The following is a 22,999-nucleotide window of genomic DNA, read 5'->3' on the forward strand; positions in this document are numbered from 1 at the left end:
GAGATCTATTTTTTAAAATAATTTAATGAAAGAGCACTTTTCTTATTTAGGCTAAATGTCTTTCTCAGTGTTGGGCTGCACTTTATTGATTTGAGCTCTGAGCAGCTCTGTATTGTGTTGCCCCTTTGTTGCAATTTTCAAGATTGTTTTTGCAGTTTGTGCCACATCTTTGTTGAATAAAAATAGTCTTATTTCAATTCAATTGTGATTAATCACGAACATGAAAATTTAAAGTGTGTTGTTGAAAACCACCTGTAAAGTTAACCAAGAGTGTTATTTAATCTGCAGGGATTGTAGTGAAAACAGTAAAGAGTAAAAGTTAGATTTCATGGGGTCCTTTAGAGGAGATTTAAATATATCGAGATATATATCGTATATTGTGAAATGGAGAAAATTTTTTTCCCATATCGCACAGCCCTATTGTCACGGTTTGTAGCAAAATGGGCAAATGCAAGTTTAACGACTGCTGGCTTGAACGCAATGATTTCGTAGACTGGTTAAAACGTGTACCAAACAATCCGTTTGAGGCGTACTGCACATTGTGCAAAAGAAAACTCAAACTCAGCACCCTGGGTGTAAAGGTACCGGAATCGCACGCGAAAGCGGAGAAGCACCAGGCTGCCCATAAAAGTCTGCAACAATCGCATGCCATCACTCAATTTTGTTCACCGTTGTCAGGTCCAAGCACATCTCGAGACGGTGTATCAGCTAACTCTGTGCGAACTGTAACGCTACAACATGCAAACCATACGGAATCGAATGCCTCATCCTCAAGTGATTTGCGGGATGTCTTTGGCTCCACTGCAACTTAGTTCCTCATTAATGCAAGAGCGTACCCTAGGGATGTAATGAGTTCATTGGTGAATGATAATAAATTTTGTTATTTCGAAAGTAATTCAGGCTCTTCCAATTTTCTTTATTTTTTTTGTGCGGCATAAGTCTTAAATTTAACCTGCTATGGCCTTAAAAAGGTCTTAAAAAGTCTTAAATTGAACATGTTCAAGCCTGCAGACACCCTGACACTGTCTCCTCTATCTCCACTCTCCCCACTGTCTCCTCTATCTCCACTCTCCCCACTGTCTCCTCTATCTCCACTCTCCCCACTGTCTCCTCTATCTCCACTCTCCTCACTGTCTCCTCTATCTCCACTGTCCCCAATGTCTCCACTATTTCCACTGTCCCCAATGTCTCCACTGTCTCTGCTGTCCCCACTGTCTCCTCTATCTCCACTCTCCCCACTGTCTCCACTGTCCCCAATGTCTCCACTATTTCCATTGTCCCCAATGTCTCCACTGTCTCTGCTGTCCCCACTGTCTCCTCTATCTCCACTGTCCCCACTGTCTCTACTATCTCCACTGTCCCCAATGTCTCCACTATTTCCACTGTCCCCAATGTCTCCACTGTCTCTGCTGTCCCCACTGTCTCCTCTATCTCCACTGTCCCCAATGTCTCCACTGTCTTCTCTGTCTCCACTGTCCCCACTGTCTCTGCTCTCCCTACTGTCTCCACTATCTCCACTGTCCCCACTGTCCCCACTATCTCAGACATTGCTGCAAAAAATTTGGCACCCAACATGTTCAAGAGTTATTAAATTCGTTCTCAATATTGAATGGTGTAAAATTTATGCATTGTCTTTGAACTGACTTCCTGAGTCAAATACGGTGTTGTTGTTTTTCTCGATAAAGGTGATTCAAAATATGAAAATGTCACAAAGTTGACGAGTATTTTTAGAAAAATACAATTCCTCTGACTTAATTATCCTCATTAAAAAGTAGTGTGACAAAGAACCAAAGTGCTGAAGTACGATCAGACAAGTCGTGAGCTGGACACAGAGTGAATACACATGAGAAAGCAAGAGCTCCAGTTTCTCTCTCTCTCTCTCTCTCTCTCTCTGTGTGTGTGTGTGTGTGTGTGTGTGTGTGTGTGTGTCTCTCTGTGTGTGTGTGTGTGTGTGTGTCTGTGTCTCTCTCTCTCTGTGTGTGTGTGTGTGTGTGTGTGTGTCTGTGTCTCTCTCTGTGTGTGTGTGTGTGTGTGTGTGTGTGTGTGTGTGTGTGTGTGTGTGTGTGTGTGTGTGTCTGTGTCTGTGTCTCTCTGTGTGTGTGTGTGTGTGTCTGTGTCTCTGTGTGTGTGTGTGTGTGTGTGTGTGTCTGTGTCTCTCTGTGTGTGTGTGTCTGTGTGTGTGTGTGTGTGTGTGTGTGTGTGTGTGTGTCTCTCTCTCTCTCTCTCTGTGTGTGTGTCTCTCTCTCTCTCTTTCTCTCTCCAGCATTAATGAAGCAGAGTGTTTACTTTTTCTTTTTTTTATTCCTGCTGTAATTTATACCCGAATCACATGGCGCCTGGAAATAAACACAACTGCAGCCTTATTTCATATTCCAAAATAAATATCTATTTTCTCTCCCGTCGTGTTTATAAAAAGAGCATTAATAAAGGAAAAAATGAAAATGGAGCTTTTTTTCTTTTTTTTCTTTTTTTTCTTTAAAGAAACCACTCCTCATCCTGTAATTCACTCGACACCACAGTGTGATGATTCTGGATTCCGATTGGTCAGAAGGAATTGGTTAGTTTCCTTTCACAGATTTTCGTTATTGTTTTCTGCACATGTTCAACGATAATATCGGATGATACACATGCATGTTTTATAGAGAAGAAGACGGTGCTGTGCTGGGAAAATAATCAACAATGAAGTGGTGTGATGAAGCCGAGTCACAAGCCAGGCTTCGACTGAAGCGTTGTACAAAATTGCAGTGATTTAAAAAACCGTTGACAAAACACAATTTGTGAATTGTATGTTTCCACTGAGTGATGTGGTGTGATGTGATTGAAACTGTTTTTTTTTCCTTTCACCATCTTTCGATTGCAGCCACTGCAGTCGCCGTGATCGTGTTTCAGTCGGATCGTCGGAAAAAGCACCTCATATTGTTTTGAATATACTTTATTGTTTGTGGATGATATTTGAGGGTTTTTTTTTCAAAATTCACGTTTCCATGACTGATTGTTTCGTTCGTAATTTCAGATCACAGCTGAAGCAGATTAACAGAAACATGGTGAATATGAAAACCCTGAAGTTGATGATATTCTGATCACAGCACATCCTGAAGTGCTTTGTTCCTCTTATATCACAGAAATTACCACAAAAAAAACCCTAATGTTTTCCTTTTTATCCATTTATTCCTGACTTACAGGATGTGCTTTTTTTTGTACACACAAGTAGAATCCTTTAATAAATTGCAAACAGACACCATCTATAATGCAGCTGGTGAGCTGTCAGGATTGTGATTGTGTTCATTGTTATTCTGTTCACACAGTGACACTCCAACATACCGCTAACAGGCTCTTAACAAGAGTGGACACTCGATCTCACACACACACACACACACACGCACGCACGCGCACACACACACACACACACACACACACACACACACACACACACACAGAGAGTAAGCTATAAAGATGTGTGTTGATCGATTTCACTAAATCACAGTAATTATCCGTCGACTCCAGGCCGGTGGAGATGAATGATAAAGAAGTGGTGTGTGAAATTGGGCTCAAAACACTTGTTCTGGATGGAGAAGGTTCTCCTGCATGTAAGGAAGCAAATGTTTCAAGGAGTAGTGGAGTTCTCTTCAAGGTGGACATGATATGACGTGGAGTTGCTGATTATCTCCACTACAGAGTGTCTCTGATCAATCAATCAATCAATCAATCAATCAATCAATCAATCAATCAATCAATCAATCAATCAATCAGTCATGGCTTTATTTATCTTATGTCCAATGACCCAAAGACTCATAACAAATACATTCGAACTAAAAAAAGATGTAAATTAAAAATATTAAAAAACAAACATTAAGCGACTAGAATGGTGAAGATCAAATATACATCATAATATCAAGAAGGTCTGATATAAGACACAATATTAAAGATAAAATTAATTTTATTCATCTCTCATTGGGGAAATTTACATGTTCTAACCCTAGCTTACAGATTAAAAAAAAAAAGTCAGGAATAGACAGTAACAAAAAATGGATTGCAATAAAAATATTCTTTTAAAAACAATCGGGAAAAAATGTATATATCTATGTAAAAAAATCAAAAATCAAAAAATTTAAATGTCGTTAAATGGAGGAGATAACTAAATGCTGTTTAACGCTATTGTTCACAAAGATGACACTTGCACACTGCGTCACTCGTAGGATTCGTTTTTTGATGGCGCTTTTAAAGGAGAACTGAAGTCATTTTTAAACTCGCTTTATTTCTTAATTAACATGTTATTCAATTACGTTTTGGGTTTTAGTAACGTTATATCGTGACTCCTATTGGCAACTAATTGCAATTAAATATTATACTATTATATCGGCCTGTTCGGTTTTTAGCCATGTTGAATTTGGTTCATTTGGTCCACGGCAGGCATCACTTATCCGCGCGATCTTCACGAGACTTGTGCGAGACTTCGAAACCTGAAGTGTCAGCCAGGTGTCAGCGCCACCATTTTGAAAACTGTTTTCCAAACAAAATATTGCACAAAAATGAGTTTAAATGACGATTACTGCCTACTTTGTTCAAACTTTTCTGATTGCTATCAAAACAAACAAAACTTCCGGCTTGATTACATCAGCATTCGAAAGAGGGCGCGCGCGTCTTTTGACGACGTTGGCAGATGTCGGTCACTTTGATTTCCGCTGTACGTTTTACTTCTGTCCTACAATGTCTCGCACAGGTCTCAACAAATCTCGTTTATGGCCATTGCTTTGACATATGGACTGATATATTACAGAGCATATTTCAAACACTCATAACTTGCTATAGCAGTGACAAAATAGCTAAAAATGCATTCCTATATTTAATAAAATGCTGGGAGTTGCCGCGGGTTTGTTCAGCGATGTATTATGCAAACAGAGCAATCAAATTCACACACAATTCAAGACTAAAGCTTTTCAGCAAGTAAAAGAAAGAACTCGCGACAGGAGTTGACGCTTTCCAACTTTCCAACTCGAGTCATGATTTGGTTTGACAGCTTTTATGGGATAAAGTGAAGTCATTATTCCTGGAAAATCCCTCCAGAGGATTTCCATCCTGTCTGAATCTGTCATGTCTGGGTTTTTTTTTTATAGACTGAGTGTCTGTTTTTCGAGTTTACCTTCTTGAAAAGTACCTGGAGATCTTTCTTCAGGATCAGGACACACCAGGAAGCACTTGTTCTTTTCACTCATTTCCCTCTGAAACCAAGTCTGAGAACTACTTCGACAACCTTTCAAAGGACATGTTCGAGACATGGTGGTTTTATGGTTTTTACAGTATGTAAGGTCCTGTTTCAGGTTCCAGCCCTGCTCTAGGCTTCATGTTCACCAATCAGTGGATTTTTGAAGCTCAAATCAACCAGCTGGAATGAAAGACGTGAGGTGGATGTGGGACATCTTCAAGAGGTCGCTTGTTCATGTGAATCGATCAGAATGACTTCAGACGTCTCTGTCAGGAAAATGAATCCCGACTCAATCTTGGGACCCGGTTTATCACATCCTGGAGCTTTGCCCTGGTCTCTGTTCATACTAAAGACAAATAAACCTCTCTGCATGATGATGGATTTCCTGAGAGCGATACTGAGAGAACGTGCACACTGAGAGCTGAACAACTATTTTTTTATTGGTCCTTTGTAGTATTTTTACTTTAAATATAATTCCGTATTAAACAAAATATACAAAATAAAAACACTGTTGTCTTAAATGTCGTCGCTTACAATAAAACAAGATGAAGCTAATCATCTTTTCACTGACAATCTTGCTGCGAATGCTCAGAACAGCCTTGTGTGTGTGTGTGTGTATGTGTGTGTGTGAGACTGAGTGTTTCTTCTTCCAGACACTTTAATTGATTTTTATTATGCCTGATTTGTATTATTTTATGAAGTCGTTTTTTTTTTTTCCTGTCGGCAGTTCCAGAGCCCATACTCATACTCTCCACCCTTCCGATTCGGGACGGTTCCTAACGGCAGCACGGAGAGGAACATCCGGAAGAACTATCCAGACATGCACCAGTACATGGTGAAGTATCATCAGACTGGAGTGATGGATGCACTGGTCAGCCTGAAGACCGGGTGAGGAGAGCATCTCAGCTTACACACACACACACACACACACACTCCTAAACAGGAAGTGATCACTTCATGAGTCATGATGTTGAGATTAAAAAAATGGACTGAAGGATGGAAATAAGGACACACAGGAAGCAGCATTAGAGCTGTAGAAACTGGACAAGCTTTTGTAGAACGATCTGTATCCAAGTCAACTTTAGGATTCAATTTCAAAAGAATTCCTTCTCTGAGATCGTGTCATTGATAGTGATGCGTCTCCTCAAATGTCATTTTCCCCCATGTTTAAGTTCTTTCGTTCAAGTCTGACGTTATTTCTGAGGCCTGGAACCCAAAGTGCACATTTTTGGCATTAAACCCTCACTACGAGCAGTGAACCCATCTCTGAGTGACGGCCCTGATTACAACATGCTAACAGCTATGATAAATATATACAGGCCAAACCAAACATGTAATGAGTCACCAGATTCACCATTCAATCCGATTTGATTCATGATATTTAAAAAAAATTATTAAATTAAAGGAATTTTTCCCCCAAATAAAATGCAACATTTATTTTCCTGTTTTTTTAATCAACTTAAATATTCCTTTTATTAAACTAAAAACAAACCTTTTGTTTCATTTCCTTCATATCCAACAATAATTAGTTACCCACATTTGTAAAAGTTGGAATAAAACATTTATTCTATCCACATTCACTGGATATGAGCAATCCCGTGCTCTGATTGGCTACTCTAATCAGATACTAGGATATCAGCTTGTAGACAATTTCCGGATGTGGGTGGAGCACAGAAGTACGGCAGGCGGTTGCTTGCTTCTGAGTTATTCCTTTTATTTTTGCTTTTCAGCACACACACACACACAGACTACTATCAAGTTCTCAGGAGCGATCTCCCCTCCTCTCTCTCCTTTTATAGGGCGCCGTCACTGTAAGAGACACACAAACACACGTTAATTAACAACAGGTGTAGCGATACAACCACTCACCTTCCCTGACTCTGCCCTCCATTCACAGACCGACGCTCGGCCACGCCCCCGCTGCCACATATCCCCACAGCCCGACTCAGGCCGGGGAGCTGTCCAGCCTGCAGCGGACTCCCCCCCGGACAGGACAGGAAGTCCGCCACCACCATCTGCACCCCCGACCTGTGGATCACCTTGAATTTGAATGGCTGGAGGGCAAGATACCAACGGGTGATCTGCGCATTGGTATCCTTCATGCGGTGGAGCCACTGGAGTGGCATGTGGTCCGAACAGAAGGTGAAAGGTCATCCCAGTAGGTAGTACCGGAGGGCAAGGACCACCCACTTGATGGCTAGGCACTCTTTCTCTCTCGTGCTGTACCTGCCTTCCCCCATTGACAGCTTCCGGCTAATGTACAGCACAGGACGCTCCTCCCCCTCCACCTTCTGGGACACAACGGCCCCCAGCCCTCTGTCCGGTGCGTCTGTCTATAAAATAAAGGGGCAAGAAAAGTCAGGGGAGTGTAACAGTGGCCCCCCACACAATGCAGCCTTTACCCTAGAGAAAGCCTGTTGGCATTGCTCCATCCACTGGACCGGATCTGGTGCTCCCTTTTTAGTGAGATCAGTCAGCAGGCTGGTGACGTCCAAATAATTATGAACCTACAAGAGTAGCCAGCCAGCCCCAGAAACTGTCTCACCCCCTTTTTGGTCTTGGGCCTTGGGCAGGCCGCAATCGCTGCTGTCTTATTAATTTGGGGACACACCAGCCCATGGCCTAAGTGGAAACCCAGATACCATCCTTCCACCCACCCAATTGTACACTTCTTTGGGTTAGCTGTGAGACCCGCCTGCCTCAGCAACTTTAGGACGGCCCTAAGGTGTTTGAGGTGCCGCGGCCAGTCATTGCTATACATGATAATATCATCGAGATACACAGCTGTGTAGGTGGTGTGGGGCCAGAGAACCCTGTCCATGAGCTGCTGGAATGTTGCGGGAGCCCTAAATAACCCAAAAGGAAGTGTGACGAATTGGTGTAAGCCAAACAGTGTGGAAAAGGCCGTTTTCTCTCAGGACAGTGGAGTCAAAGGGATCTGCCAATGTCCCTTCATTAAATCCGGTGTCGAATAAAAATGAGCAGTGCCTAATCGATCAAGCAACTCGTCAATGCAAAGCATTGGGTATGCATCAAATGTAGACACTGTGTTGACTTTTCTATAGTCCACACAGAATCAAACTGACCCACTGGTCTTGGGGACCAGAACCACTGGGCTGCTCCAGTCACTGTGGGACTCCTCAATTATGCCCATTTCGAGCATGGCCTCGAGTTCATCCCGGACCACCTTTTCTTTGTGTTCGGGCAGGGGGTAAGGGCGGCTGCGCACTACCACCCCCGGGGGCATCTCAATGTGGCGTTCTATGAGGTGGGTGTGGCCAGGCAGGGGCGAAAACACGTCGGAAAATTATTTCTGCAACTGGGTTACCTCCGTGAACTGGGCCGAGGAGAGGTGGTCTCCACAAGGGACCGGAGTGGTTGGCAATGTCAATTTTCTTTTTTGAACCTCCGGCCCCAGCTCCGCCTTCTCCAGGATTACTGACACCAATGCCACAGGGACCGCCTCATTCCAACATTTTAATAGATTGAGGTGGTAAATTTGCAATGCCCCACCCCTGTCCATTTGCCTTAGCTGATAGTCGATGTCCCCAACTCGCCGTGTGACCTCGAAGGGCCCTTGCCACTTGGCGACCAATTTGGAGCTCTACGTGGGCAATAATACGAGTACTTTGTCTCCCGGTGTGAACTCTCTAATGCACGTGCCCTGTCGTACAGTTGGATTTGACATTCTTGCGCCTGCCACAAATTCTCCTGGGTTAACTGCGTGAGTGTGTGGAGTTTTGCGTGCAGGTTGAGAACATATTGAATTTTGTTCTTACTAGATGAAGGTCCCTCTTCCCAATTTTCACTTAGCACGTCCAAAATGCCACGCGGCTTACGCCCATATAATCATTCAAATGGTGAAAAACCTGTGGAGGCTTACGGGACGTCTCGTACTGCAAAGAACAGGGGCTCGAGCCACTTATCCCAATTACGTGCATCTTTACTTACGAACTTACAAATTATGTTTTTGAGAGTTCGATTAAAACGTTCCACTAAGCCATCAGTTTGTGGGTGATAGGTGCTGGTGCGGATAGGCTTAATCCCCAGTAATCCATACAGCTCACGCAGTGTGCGTGACATAAATGTAGTGTCTTGGTCTGTCAGGATTTCTTTCAGAATCCCAACCCGGGAGATAAAGCGGAAGAGCGCTTCCGCAATACTGCGTGCTGAGATATTGCAGAGAGGCACTGCCTCCGGATATTGCGTTGCATAGTCCACCAGAACTAAAATAAAGCGATATCCCCGTGCCGACCGATCTAATGGCCCGACAAGATCCATCCCAATTCTTTCAAAAGGGGTCTCGATTAAAGGGAGAGGGCGCAAAGGCGCTTTTGGAGTGGCCGCGGGATTTACTAATTGGCATTCGCGGCATGCCACACACCACCAACGGACATCCCCATGAATCCCTGGCCAATAGAACTGGGCCATTATTCAGGCTAGTGTTTTATCTTGCCCTAAGTGTCCGGCCATGGGATTAAAGTGAGCCGCCTGGAATATGAGTTCCCGATGGCTCTTTGGGATTAATAACTGTGTTATCTTTTTGCCAGTTTGAGTGTCCTGCATCACTCGGTATAACCTATCCTTAATAATAGAAAAGTAGGGGAAGGCTGGCGTCGCATTTGGCTGGAGAATTTGACCATCGATTACTCTCACTTGGTCAAATGCATGCCGCAGAGTCCCGTCTTGCAACTGCTCTAACGGGAAATCCCCAAGGGAATCCCCGAGAGAGGGAGGAGGGGCGGGGTGCTCCTCACTCCACGTATTGTCCTGACGCGGTGCTGACATAGACGGCTCTGTGACAGCTTCTCCCACCAATGCTAGTCCGGGGTCTTCCCCAGACGGATTACTGCAGGACCCACTCCTTACTATGTGTGTCATTAACTCCTTAAAACCCGGCCAATCAGTCCCCAAAATCAGAAAATGGGTTAGACGAGGGTTAACCGCCACCTTTACACTATGCTTTTCACCCCGAAACAGAATGTGGACAGACACTAAAGGGTAGTTGTGAACATCCCCGTGCACACACAACATCTTCACCACTTGTGGTCTCCCCAGTGCCTCACCTTGCACCAGGCTATGGTGGATTGAGGTCTGGTTACAGCCGGAATCCACCAAAGCCTGGTACATATCCCCTTGGACACTTACCGGTATACAATATGCTCTGGCCCAATCGAGGGCGGTTTCTGGCGCGTCGGGGACCCGGACCACCGTGCCCACCTCCATCGTGGGGCACTGATTTTGGAGATGTCCCTGCTCCCCGCAGCGCCAGCACACCAGTCCAGGCTCTTCCTCTGCACCGGTGTTACGGACATCACTCACCTGGGGGGGGAGAAGACACAGACAAGGAAGGGAAAAATGGGAGGACACCACGGGCGCACGGGGAAGGCTGGGGGGGAGCCGGCCCCCGCCTCTGCGGCTGAGGAACGGGGCGAGCACAGGAAGCAGAGGGAGAGAGAGAGGAAAGAGGAGAAGAGGAAACATGTCTTCTTGCCGTCGGAACTGCCACCATGTGGTCCTCTGCCAGCTCGATAGCTTGATCCAGCAACGCCGGACGATGACACTGGACCCACTCTGCCGTTCCTTCCGGAAGTCGCGCGAGGAATTGTTCCAGTGTCACCAGGTCAATAACTCCCTCGGCATTGCGGTCGTCTGCCCTCAGCCACCGCTGGCAGGCGTCCCAGAGTTGTTGCCCGAACGTGAACGGCCGGCCAACTTCCTCCAAGCGCAGTGAGCGGAAGCAATGCCGCTGTTGCTCTGGGGAGTGGCCGACATGCTGGAGGATGGCTCTTCGGAGGTGCTCGTACACGAGCCAGCTGTCGGCGGGGAGCTGCAACACAGCAAGCTGCGGCTCGCCCGTCAGCAGGGGGAGGAGGCACTCTGCACGCTGTTCGACTGGCCAACCCCACGCCTCCTCTGCTTGCTCAAAGAGCGCGAGGAAGGCTTCTGGATCGTCATGCGGACCCATCTTCGTTAGGGTGAGGTGGGGAGGGTCCGCTCCAGTGGCGGTCGTGGACCCTGCCGACGTGAGCAGGTGCCGAAACGCCTGGCGGTCTTCTTGCTGGGCCAGCACCAAGGCTTTGAACCATTGTTCTTGCTCCTTTTGGAGGGCGATCAGCGCTTGATGCTGGTTCTGCTGTGCTGTGGTGAGGGCATGGATAAGGTCTTTGAATGGCGAGGACTCCATGGGTCTGTTCCCTTCTGCATTCCCGGGTTTCAGCACCACTGGAGACAATTTCCGGATGTGGGTGGAGCACAGAAGTATGGCAGGTGGTTGTTTGCTTCTGAGTTATTCCTTTTATTTTTGCTTTTCAGCACAAACACACGTTAATTGACAACAGGTGTAGCAATACGACCACTCACCTTCCCTGACTCCGCCCTCCATTCACAGACTGACGCTCGGCCATGCTCCCACTGCCACACAGCTCATATACTGTGAGTAGAGGAAAACCAAAATGGCAGAGCGTGTTACTGAACCAACCGTGGACGAAATAAAAACTTGACTTGGAAACAAAAAAAACCCCAAAAAACAAAAAAAAAGCAACAAAATATGGAAGGAAAGTATTTGATGGTAAGAACATATCTTTTTTATTTTTCAAGAATTATTATTATTATCACATTTTTCACAAATTGCGACTGTCCTTTCGCCGGTTTGTTTACATTCTAAGCGGAAATTATTTTGTCGGACGTTTTGTATAAAGTTTTTATTTATCGAATTTGCTAAAAATAAAAACGCTCTGTTTCTCAAAATCCAGTGACTGTGGATAGAATAAAACAGTTATTCCACTCAATCTTGGTGCTACACACCTCATTGGCCATCAGCTCATGTGCGACTTGATTTCGGGGAATAACTGTTAAATATCCTATTAATTTAAAATATTGCTTTTATTAAAAATGAGAAACGTTTATCACAAATATTCCTTTTCTTGATAAACTTTGATAAAGATTTCTACTTCATCTATTTGCTTTGCTTTTCTTTATCTTTCAGCAGCCTGTAAAAAGAGAGAGAGCTCTGATTTCTTATTAAATCTGTTTGAACACAGTCACACAGCAGCTCTTTGACACTTTACATCTGTTTTTGTGTTTGTCACAGCATTAGAGCTGAGTTACTTCTGCCTACGGTGAAGTCACATGTATTCCCACTTTTGTACACCCTCTGCTGTCTAAACAACACAATTACAGCTCAGATAAACTAAAAGATTACGCAGTCTGATGATAATCATGATTCATTTGTTCTTTCATCGATTCAAACCGTCATAAATTTGGATCACGATTTATCGTCACATGATATATCATTACATGAATAAAATATCGGCTGTGTTTTCACATGTTCATCGCTCGGTGTAGATATCATGTATCATGTCTCAGATATCATCCTTGTACAAATTCATGTAGGGCTGCAACATCATAACAGGCTCATCGAAGTAAACAGTGGACACGGATCTGAACCCTGGAGTTGTGTTTGACACGAGTGAAATGTCAGAATGTCAATATAATGAAGGGCTTTAGACAAAGTGGAGCAGGAGAAAAGAACAACTTGCTAACATCAGCTCCAAATGTCACTCATTAGGCAGACTTGGAGACGTTCTTGCCTCAGTGTGTGTGTGAGAGGATGTGTGTGTGGGCCTGTTAGCAGTTCTGTCTCGTTTCGGGGTTGGAGGCATTTGGCTCATCAGCTTGTGATGGAGGGATTAGTTTGATTCCTTTGGACTCGCCGTGTCAGGGGTCAGCGCTCTGAGGATCTCCGAGTCGCCCTTTTCAAGCGCTCTTCTACCCATCAAGAGGTCACACACTCCTTCTTCTGTCCTCTAGAAGGCATGGAACAAGCAGATGAACAAGCACACACACTTTCTCCACAGATTTGAAGGAAAGCAAACAACAATGCAAGCGCAGGCTAGAGTGAAATCTCTCTCTCTCGTGCGAACCCATTCGATTCTTCCACATCCACCATGTTCAGTGTGTTTGAACAAAACCCTGGTGTGTTCTCCATCATGGTTCAGAAGGTGAGGCCATGACACTCGTATCTGAGAACCTCTGAGCAACGTGGTCTGGGTTCACTTCCGAATGTGAACTCTCCCACAGTAAGAAAGTGATTTGACTCTGAATCGACTCATCTCCTGTGTGTTTCGGTTTGCGACATAATTCTGGATTTATTTTGAAGCAACAGTCGATGTAATACTCAAATTGTTTATCACATCATTTCAAACGAAACTAGTACACATTCCTCAGATGAATTTTTTGTTGCTCTTTGGAGAAATAAATGTCATTCCTGATTAATTTTCTGTTCATCTTAAATACAGCAGCACTTTCAGCATGTTCGATGATTCACTGTTTGTTGAACCTCTGAGCCGCTCGTCTTGTCCATGAATAATTACTGTAGGTCACGACTTGTGAGAAACGCATCCCTACTGGTACAGTGTGACATGCTTCATTTTCCAGGTGACGACTTTGAGACTTTAATCAGAGAATCTCACCAGGAAAATGTCTTCCACAAAACACTCTTCTGTTGTATTCCAGAAGGAGAAATTATTTTCTTTTTATTTACTGTATGAAATATAGCTGGATTGGGGAGGACGTACTCATGCTCGTACTTGGACAATGATGATATTATTTGCCGTATCAGACGCGCTCGCTGGCCGTGCTGTGAAACTTGTCCATCCAGACGATCATCAAAGTTTCCAAACCTGTCATTGCTTCACTCTTGAATATTTTCTATGATGAATCCTCTCATTAAAAAGCTTATAATCTCTGCTTTCCAAAGAAATGTATCTGGTTAAGATCTGTTCAGTACTTTGGGAGTAACGGCAGGTTGAAGTCAGTACAACAGAATAAAAACTCTGCTCGCAGGACATCAGGAAACTGCCGGTGCTTTTCTTTTTGAGTCACAGGAAAGCGGTCAGGCTCTCTCTCTCTCTCTCTCTCTCTCTCTCTCTCTCTCTCTCTCTCTCTCCTGATTGGTTTCTCGCTGGATTACTTGTCAATATCAATCAGATCACTTTTACAGTGATGTTCTCTTGCTCTCACTGTTTCTGATGAAGGATTCAGCAAAATTTTCCATCTGATAGTTTTGATGTTCTGATTCACAGGAGACTTGAAGTGAGTTTTCATCGCTTTACCTCCTTATTTTTTCAAATCAAACCAATTCCTGTAAATAAATCACTATTTTAGAATATAACTGGAGTTGTTTTGATGAAAAATATTGAGCTCTTAGTGGTCAGAATGAGATTTTAAAAAACCAAAAGTCAGAAATGTGAGTGTCAATTTCAGTTGAGTTAATGTGGATTGTTTATTGGATGTGGATCAGACAGTTTTTTTCGAGGTTCGTCTTGAAAGCTGTGAATATTAATCAAAATAATCATTTATATTCTTTCATATAAACACGAGTCAGCTCTACTGAGAAATACAAAGGGTTACAGAGCACAAAGAGGGGATTAGAAATAATATTTTATTACTTTTTATTGAGTGTACCAATTTAATGGTTTAATCTAATTAGCATAATTAATGCTAATTAAATACTAATCTGCATAAGTAGTTTTAACTAATTTTTCAAACTTTGTCTTTAGTATCCAACCATCTATGTTCCTGCCAATTTCCATGTAAATATCTTGAAAAATAGAAGTTATGAGGAAAAAAAACAACATTTGATCTCATTGGTTAATGAGGCCCATTTTGGACCATGTGATCCTCATACAGAATATTATGGCCGTTTAATAAAAATTAAGCCGTTTCTTCAATCTTTGATTTGTAATATCTCAAGAACGGATAAACATCTTTTAATTCTGTAAAAAAAAATCTGTTGTCCTGCATTCAATTCTGAATTCAAACAATTTGGACTGAATTTGAATTTTCACCTGATATGCCTAATATTATTTATAAAACATACAAAAATAACGTAACACTGGAGAGAAAACCCTTCTCAAATGAAATGCTCAGAATCCGAGCCTGGAACTTTCCTTGTAGCCGCTCTGTGTTTGAGGGAAAGAAAACCAGAACTGTACCAGTTTCACATCATCCCTGTTTGGTTTAAATGATGCCACTCCTTTGTTTCTCTCAGCAAACTGGACGCTTTTATTTACGACGCGGCCGTCCTGAACTACATGGCCGGCCGGGATGAAGGCTGCAAGCTCGTGACCATTGGAAGCGGTTACATCTTTGCGACTACAGGTTACGGCATTGCGTTGCAGAAAGGCTCCCACTGGAAACGTCAAGTGGACCTGGCCATCTTAGCCATCATCGGTGACGGTGAGTGACTTTCCTTTTCTTTAAATCCTCCCTGACTGAGACTCCGTGCAGGAGCTTCTTTATGAAGTGTTCACTTTTCTCATGAACCTCATTTGGCGAGATGTGACCATATGAACACCATGATGTGACTCTGACAAACCAAAGTTTCAATCTTGCGTCCATTGTGCGTCAGGAAAGTCTTCGGCTGTGACGTCAACTGATGGAAACTTCATGAGTGACACTTGCCGGGTTTCCGTTGGACTTTTATGCAAAATAGAAGCAATGTTTTTAAAAATTTGACATAATTGTGAATGATCTGGGGGTTTTTTCCACAAAGGTCACGTTTCTGTTTGTTCATGTCATGTGACTTAAATGCGAAAAATGTGCTTCTGTATCAATTTTGCAAAATATTGCTTTATCGAATCATCAAAAAACATCTCATGCGAGTGTAAAAAATTTTTTTGTCATATTCAAGAACTCGCAGTTTCAAATTATGCATTCGGTAGATTCGTGGAAATGTGGCGACTTCATGGAATCAGGTGTTTTAAATGTTTATGGTCTAGCCTGATGAAATAAAAGAATGAATGAATAAATAAATAAACAAATAAATAAATAGCAGACAACACTGGCCCCTCTCTGGACTTCTCAAGCCCAGGATTTCAAGTTCATGAATATCTTTTTGATGTTTATTTTTATTTTTTTTTTATGATTATTTTTTACTTCATGGAAGGAACCAGAATGCCTCTTTGACTGGTTATATATTCTAATGTATTCCCTTTTTTCTTATCTGTGTCGAACGAGTGTGCAAACCCAGTGGCTTCAGCTCATGTTATTCATGTAATTCCTTTGAACTATTTTTATTTCAAAAGCCACATGCATTAGCGCCTCGTTTTATGCAAGTTCTGAAAAATTATTAAAAATTTTCGAAATATGCAATGGCCCCAAGATGGTCAGTGAAGATTTCTCAGCAGTTTGAGTTTCTGGAAAATTCTCCTGCTTTTCATGTTTTTAATCTGAGCTGTGCTGATCAATAAACTCAGCATTTTATATCAAGCGCTTTGAAATGAAATGATGAAATCGGTCATCAGTTGGCATCTCCATGCACCACCTGGCTAATGTAAACATTTATAAATGATGGAATAATCATTTTGACAGACTTGCACGGAGCCAGCATATGGCCGACGCTGGAGTGTGTATTCGACTCATCCTCTCCACTGAAAGTTTCACGACAAGACAATATTCCTCCAGTATGGTGATAGCGGCGCTCGCTGAAGTGTGTAAGGGATGATTGATAGCCTTCTGTGTGTGTGTGTGTGTGTGCAGGTGAAATGGAGGAACTGGAGGCCCAGTGGCTGACAGGGATCTGCCACAATGAAAAGAACGAGGTCATGAGCAGTCAGCTGGATGTAGACAACATGGCTGGGGTATTTTATATGCTGGCTACGGCGATGGGTCTCAGTCTAATCACCTTCGTGTGGGAGCATCTGTTCTACTGGAGGCTTCGCTACTGCTTCACAGGAGTGTGTTCCGGAAAGCCAGGCCTGCTCTTCTCCATCAGCAGGGTAAATACTAAAACCTGAACCTTCCTGTCCTTTGCACTCCGTCCCAGTGTTTATCGCACTGAGCAGTCAGATAATTTTTTCATGAAAAGTCCATCATTCTTTGCCTCGGTTTTCCTGATAATGCTGTGCATCACTATAAATTGCTTGTGTATATACACCCACTGGCCACTTTATTAGGTATACCTACCCATCCATCCACCTGCAGCTGTTTTCTGCGGTTCTCTAATCAGCCGATCCCTTGATGCATAAAATCACACAGATCCAAATCAAGAGCTTCAGTTAATGTTTACAATGTTCAGACATCAGAATGGGGAAAAATTGTGCTCTCACAGTGACTTTCTTTCACTGTGGCATGGGTGTTGGTTCGAATATTTCAGAAACTGCTCCTGATCTCCTGGGGTTTTCACACACAAACAACAGTCTTTAGAGTTTACACAGACAGAATGGTGCGAAAAACAAACATCGAGTGAGTGAGCGACAGTTCTGTGGGTGGAAACAAAGCAAACGTCTTGCTAGTAAGAGAGGATCAGAGATCAGAAAATGGACAGATTTGAGGTGGTTCGAGCTTCTGTTTTTTCCAGGAAGGATATAGTAACTCATATAATCACTCTTTACAACCGTGGTGAGCAGAAAAGCATTTCAGCATGCAACAGCAGACAGAAGATCACATTGGGTTCCACTCCTGCAGCCAAGAACAGGGATCTTAGAATCAGGAACATGTTCCTATTAAAGTGGCCAGTGAGTGTATTGTATTAGTCCAAATGAATCGAAAACAATGTTACGTTTGTGGTGAAAACATTCTCACTGTGAAGAACTCTTCATCATGATACAGTGATTATTTTTTTTCCAATTTTCCAAAACTCTAAATTAGTTCCCAGTTTCAGTGTTTGTACTGTAGATAAATTAGGAGAATGAATGTGGCTGCATCAGACAGTAAGTAAACAAGCGAAAGCTTCAGGATGCATCGTGCATTCATTCCATTCATCACCCAACTCAGACACGCCCTTCTTCACTGATGTGGCCTCAGTCTGAATGGAAAATGAACTCAGTGCAAACCGATTGGTGCTGGATATTCAGTTTAGAACGAGCTATTATTCATTATTCCTGGCTCGAGACTGTTGAATGAAGATTACAGCTCTTTCCGGAAGTGCAGTTAGAGCTCTGTTTTGGTAGAACTTCCTGGTGGAGCTTGGTACGAGGTGGAGGCCTTGGCTGACTGACGCTGTTGAGGTCATGCAGTGTAAAAGTTTGTGAAAAGACATATTGACAGATTTGTCAGCAAAAAGTGTGAAAACAGTGTTTTTAAAATATTGATTTATTGTGTTTCTTAAAACCTAGACAGCAGTGTTTTATTCTTTTTTTTTTTTTTTGTCTTGGACATTGTGTTGATGTTCCCTCTTACTTTTTGTAGGGTATCTGGAGTTGCATTCATGGTGTCCATATTGATATGAAGAAAAAGTCCCCTGACTTGGATTTTAGCCCTCAGGCCAACATGCTGAAGCTCATCAAGTCAGCCAAGCAGATGACAAACATGACCAACCTGAGTGGTTCGAGGGTAAACTCGCCTAAACGCAGTGGTGAGTTCATGCACTCAGCCGGGCCCATGATCATGGATCTGATGTCGGAGAAAGGAAACTTTGTCTACACTGACAACCGAAGCTATGCCCAGAAAGACGTCTATGCTGACTCCAGCGACGTCCAGAGCTACCTGGCTAATCGGCACAAAGATCACCTGAACAACTACATCTTCCAAGGTCAACACCCACTGACGCTGAACGAGTCCAACCCCAACACCGTCGAGGTGGCTATGAGTGCAGATGCAGCTCAGACTGCTGCCAAACCCAGGGCTCTGTGGAAAAAGTCTGTGGATACATTAAGACAAAGCCAGACACCCGACATGCTGGTTCCAGACCCCCGTCTGTCCATGAAGAGTCAACGCTACCTGCCAGAGGAGGCAGCCCACTCCGACATCTCTGACTGCTCGAGCAGAGCCGCCTCTTACAAGGATCCTGAGAACAACAAGCACCTGAAGCCCAAGGACAGCTTAAAAAAAAGATCGATGACGTCAAAATACCCTAGGGATTGCAGCGAAGTGGAGCTGTCCTACTTAAAAAATAAGCAGGGCGGAACAGGACGAGAAAAAATCTACACCATAGACTCTGAACGGGAGCTGAGTCTGCACTCGGAACCTGTGCATTACAGAGAGAACAGAGGCCTTGCAACTGATGATTTGGATTTCCCCGAAATGTACTCTGACCATAATGACAACTACAGAAAATGCGACCAGCCCATCATCCATTTGAACAGCAGCCCTCTCCATCATACTGACGTGGACCTCCTGCCAGACAATGTCTTCAACAAGCATTACAACTTAAAGGACAAGAACCTCAGTCCGCATGAAAGCAACGACCGCTACAAACAAACCCACTGCCGGAGTTGCCTGTCAAAGGTCCCCAACTATGCGACAGGGCCCTATGGCCCCATGCGCTCACCGTACAACCGCTGCGAGGCCTGTGTCCACATGTGCAACCTGTATGACATCAGTGAAGATCAGATGTTGCAGGAGGCCATGATGAGTCCCAGCATGCAGCAAGATGACTTGTTCAGCCATTACTGGCCCCAGACGGACGGGCCTCACGTGCAGAAGAGGAACAAGCTTCGGCTTAGCCGTCAGCACTCTGTCGACAACATCATGCTGGAGAAACCCAAAGAGGTTGACCTCAACAGACCGGCACGCAGCGTCAGCCTCAAAGAGAAGGACCGCTTCTTGGAGGACGGCTCGTACGGAAACCTGTTCAGCAAGTCTGACAAACTGTTTGGCAGCAGGTCCATGCTTTTCAACCACAACTTGGAGGAGAGCAAGCGCAGCAAGTCACTTTACCCCGATCATCCGACGGACAACCCATTCATGCAGGCAATACGGGATGACATGCGCCTGGTCCATGGCAGGAGCTCGTCTGACATTTACAAACAATTTGCTTCTATCAAAACGAGGAACGAAAACAATCTGAGGTCCTCCGTGAAGTCCAACGCTTCATACTGTTCCAGGGATGGTCGAATACCCAATGACTTGTATATTTCAGAGCATGCGATGCCTTATGTAGCCAACAAGACGAGTGCGTACTCAGCTCCTCGGGTCCTCAGTTCTTCTCAGTTCAGCAATAGACGAGTGTATAAGAAAATACCTAGCCTTGAGTCAGACGTTTAATGCTCTGTCACTGTATAATTGAAAAATTATTATTCACTTAGGGCACCATAGTCAGCCACATGTTAAAAGGACAAACTGCTAAGTACTCAAGTACTCTCTTTTGCAGCTATCACTTTTTTCATTTATCAGTAGTCATCCTCCTGAATAGCCCTTGCCAAAGGTTTTCAGCATTTGTTATTTACACTGTAGGAAAGCAAATATTTCCTGGGCAAGCTATGAAAGCCCGGTTAGTCAGGTTACATGCTGGGGAAACCGGGTCCAGGGCTGGCTGACCCAACAGTCACCTCAGAGGCATGTGTATTCTTGAAAAGGCAATTACTGAGACAGATGGACCACTTTGAAGTGGGCCGGATTGTAGCCTAGCCACACTTTCGGAGTTGTTTACTAAATAAACCTTAGGCAAGCAAGGAGTGTTTCAACAAAAAAGGAAGCATAACATTGGTTTGCTTTTATTATCTATTACTATAGAGTTGGGATTCTTGGCATTCTAATCCCTATTTAGACCTTTAGAGTTTTAGCTGATGTGGTAGCACAGTAATCATTAGTTACCCTCATGTCCCTGCTTTTTTAAACTTCTCAATTACTGGCAGGAAGATTATTTTGCACGTACTTACTTATTTATTTACATATTGATTTATTTTATTAGAAATACAACTCATTTACATTTACACAAAGCAAAGTTTATGACAGATTAAAGCTGGTTGTGCCAGCGCAATGAAAGCTTGACCTGTACCAAGGAAGTCAGTTTGACCGACGAGTGTCTGGGAGCGTTTTGTTAATCCCCCATCCGAAACAGGGTACTGACAGGTTTTTTTGGTTGTCTGTTGACTTGACATTTGAACTTGTGTAATCCGTTACGTTGAGTACTTGAGTGCACTGTGAAACCAGAGCGTTACTGAATAACTGTTGTTTACTTTTTGCCGGGTGGCTGCAATGTCTATGGTTGCTGCATTCTCATCATCGGGTTGGTTCAAAACGGCTCTGAAACCTTCAACAAGTTCAAATATGAATGTTGGTTTTCACCAAGTTACCTGTTTATCAGTTATTAGATCAAAATATCTCATATCTTGGCAATGTTAAGGGTTCTGCAAGGGTTCTGAGCTTTCTGAAAGGGTTCTGCTTGGATGCCTCTCTGAATGGAAAAACCACCATTCCTGAAGGATTCCTGAAGAGGGACAAACTGAAAGATTCTCAAGAAGTACCCTTTAAGGTTCTGAACAACAAATAAATCAGTAGCTTGGTGTACCTTGGTACCCTTGATAGCTTGGCTGCTCTCTCAGAAATGGCCAATTCAAAAGCCAAAATCTATGAAAAATCTTGTAAGCTTTCTGAAGAGGTTTTACTTGGAACTCTGGGAAGGAAAGTGCTTTATTATAGGATTCTACATTCGATTGAAGGATTCCCTCAGAAGAACAAACTGATGTCACCTTGAAGTTCTTGTTTTACTTTTATTTCCTCAGAGTTTGAGGTATTCTTGTGGAATACTGTTACAAATAAATTGAGAACTTGTGTAATTTCACCCTCTCAACAGATTCAGAGCTGTACTCTTGAGAAAAGGGTTCCCCAAAGGTTCGTTGGATAGAGAAGGGTTATTAGCTTTCGAAACAAGCTCGACCTGGAGCTCTGATAAGGAAAACACCCTATTGTAGGATTCTACTATATATTGAATCCATGATACAGCGATATAGTTTAGGAACAGAGGGTTCCTCAAAGGTTCCTCAAGGGTTCTTTGGGTAGGTAAGGGTTTTTAGCTTACTAAAGAGGTTTTAGTTAGCACCCTGTCTGAAAGCGAGACCCACAATTGTATGATCCAAGCTCTATATAAGCGATAAGGATTCCTCCAGAAAGTGAAACTGAAGACTCTAGGTTTTACCCTTTTTACCAAACAGTTGAAGGTATTCTGATTGATCAACTAACCAATAGGAAACTGGATTCCATGGATAAGTAAGGCTTCTCAGCTTTCTAAATGGGTTCAACTTGGAACCCTGTCTAAAAGGAAAACACTTGATTGGAGGGTCCAAGTGTGTTTAGAACTTTCAGGATTTCCCCTCAAGTGGCAAACTGAAGGATCCCTTTACAGTTCAAGATTTATGTGTTCTGATTGAATAGCTAATAAACTGGCAACTTGGTGGACTTTCACTCCCTTAAAAATGACCAACACAATGGCCAAAACATCTGAAGATCTTTTCCTGCAGACCTGATAAAGAGCGACACTGAGGAAAAAAGCTTTGCTCGACAGTTATTTATATAGGTCAGGGCTCTAAGAACATGAGAGAGAGAGATGGGCAGATTTCCCCAGAAGGACAAACTTTTTTGTAAGAACCTTTCAAGATTCTCGAGTTCAACTTTTTTCTCAGAATGTTCATGGTGAATTCTGGACTAAATTAGACCGTATTAGACCGTATATCCAAATCCTATACCTCAGGATCATTTCTTGTGGACGGTCATCAATTCCACTTCGGTCCAGTTTGCTGATTTCTCTGCTCTAACTCACGTGCTAAAGTCTCGTTAATGCTTCCTCCTGACGAGGATTCTGAGAACCAGAACCACCCAAGGCTTTCTAAAGTTCATTTCAGGCAACTCTGAAGCTCTGAAGGAATAAAATATAACAGGCATGTGCCTGGAAAATCATCAACGATGCAGTCATGTGAGGTTCCCGATCTGAAGCAAGTTAAAATCCACAATTTCAAATTTGTTTATTTTCAACAACCAAAACCAATATGTTCATTCCAAAGTGCTTTATTCCTCTTATACCAGAGCAATTTGGCAGTGATTACAATTTCTGTTTATTAAAGGATGACACAT

General features: G+C 43.3%; 1 protein-coding gene across 1 annotated transcript in view; it reads left to right on the forward strand.

Moving 5' to 3' along the window:
- The window catches only part of grin2aa (glutamate receptor, ionotropic, N-methyl D-aspartate 2A, a), a 204,618-nt gene extending 184,424 nt beyond the window's left edge, over positions 1-20,194 (forward strand). The window contains exons 9-12 of the mRNA XM_060901097.1: positions 5,931-6,091; positions 15,258-15,445; positions 16,748-16,986; positions 18,398-20,194. Coding sequence (XP_060757080.1) covers positions 5,931-6,091; positions 15,258-15,445; positions 16,748-16,986; positions 18,398-20,194 — 2,385 coding nt within the window. The remainder of the gene's footprint in view (positions 1-5,930; positions 6,092-15,257; positions 15,446-16,747; positions 16,987-18,397) is intronic.
- Positions 20,195-22,999: the final 2,805 nt, after the last annotated feature.

The sequence above is a fragment of the Neoarius graeffei genome, chromosome 20 (genome assembly GCF_027579695.1).
Source record: "Neoarius graeffei isolate fNeoGra1 chromosome 20, fNeoGra1.pri, whole genome shotgun sequence".
Lineage (NCBI taxonomy): Eukaryota > Metazoa > Chordata > Actinopteri > Siluriformes > Ariidae > Neoarius > Neoarius graeffei.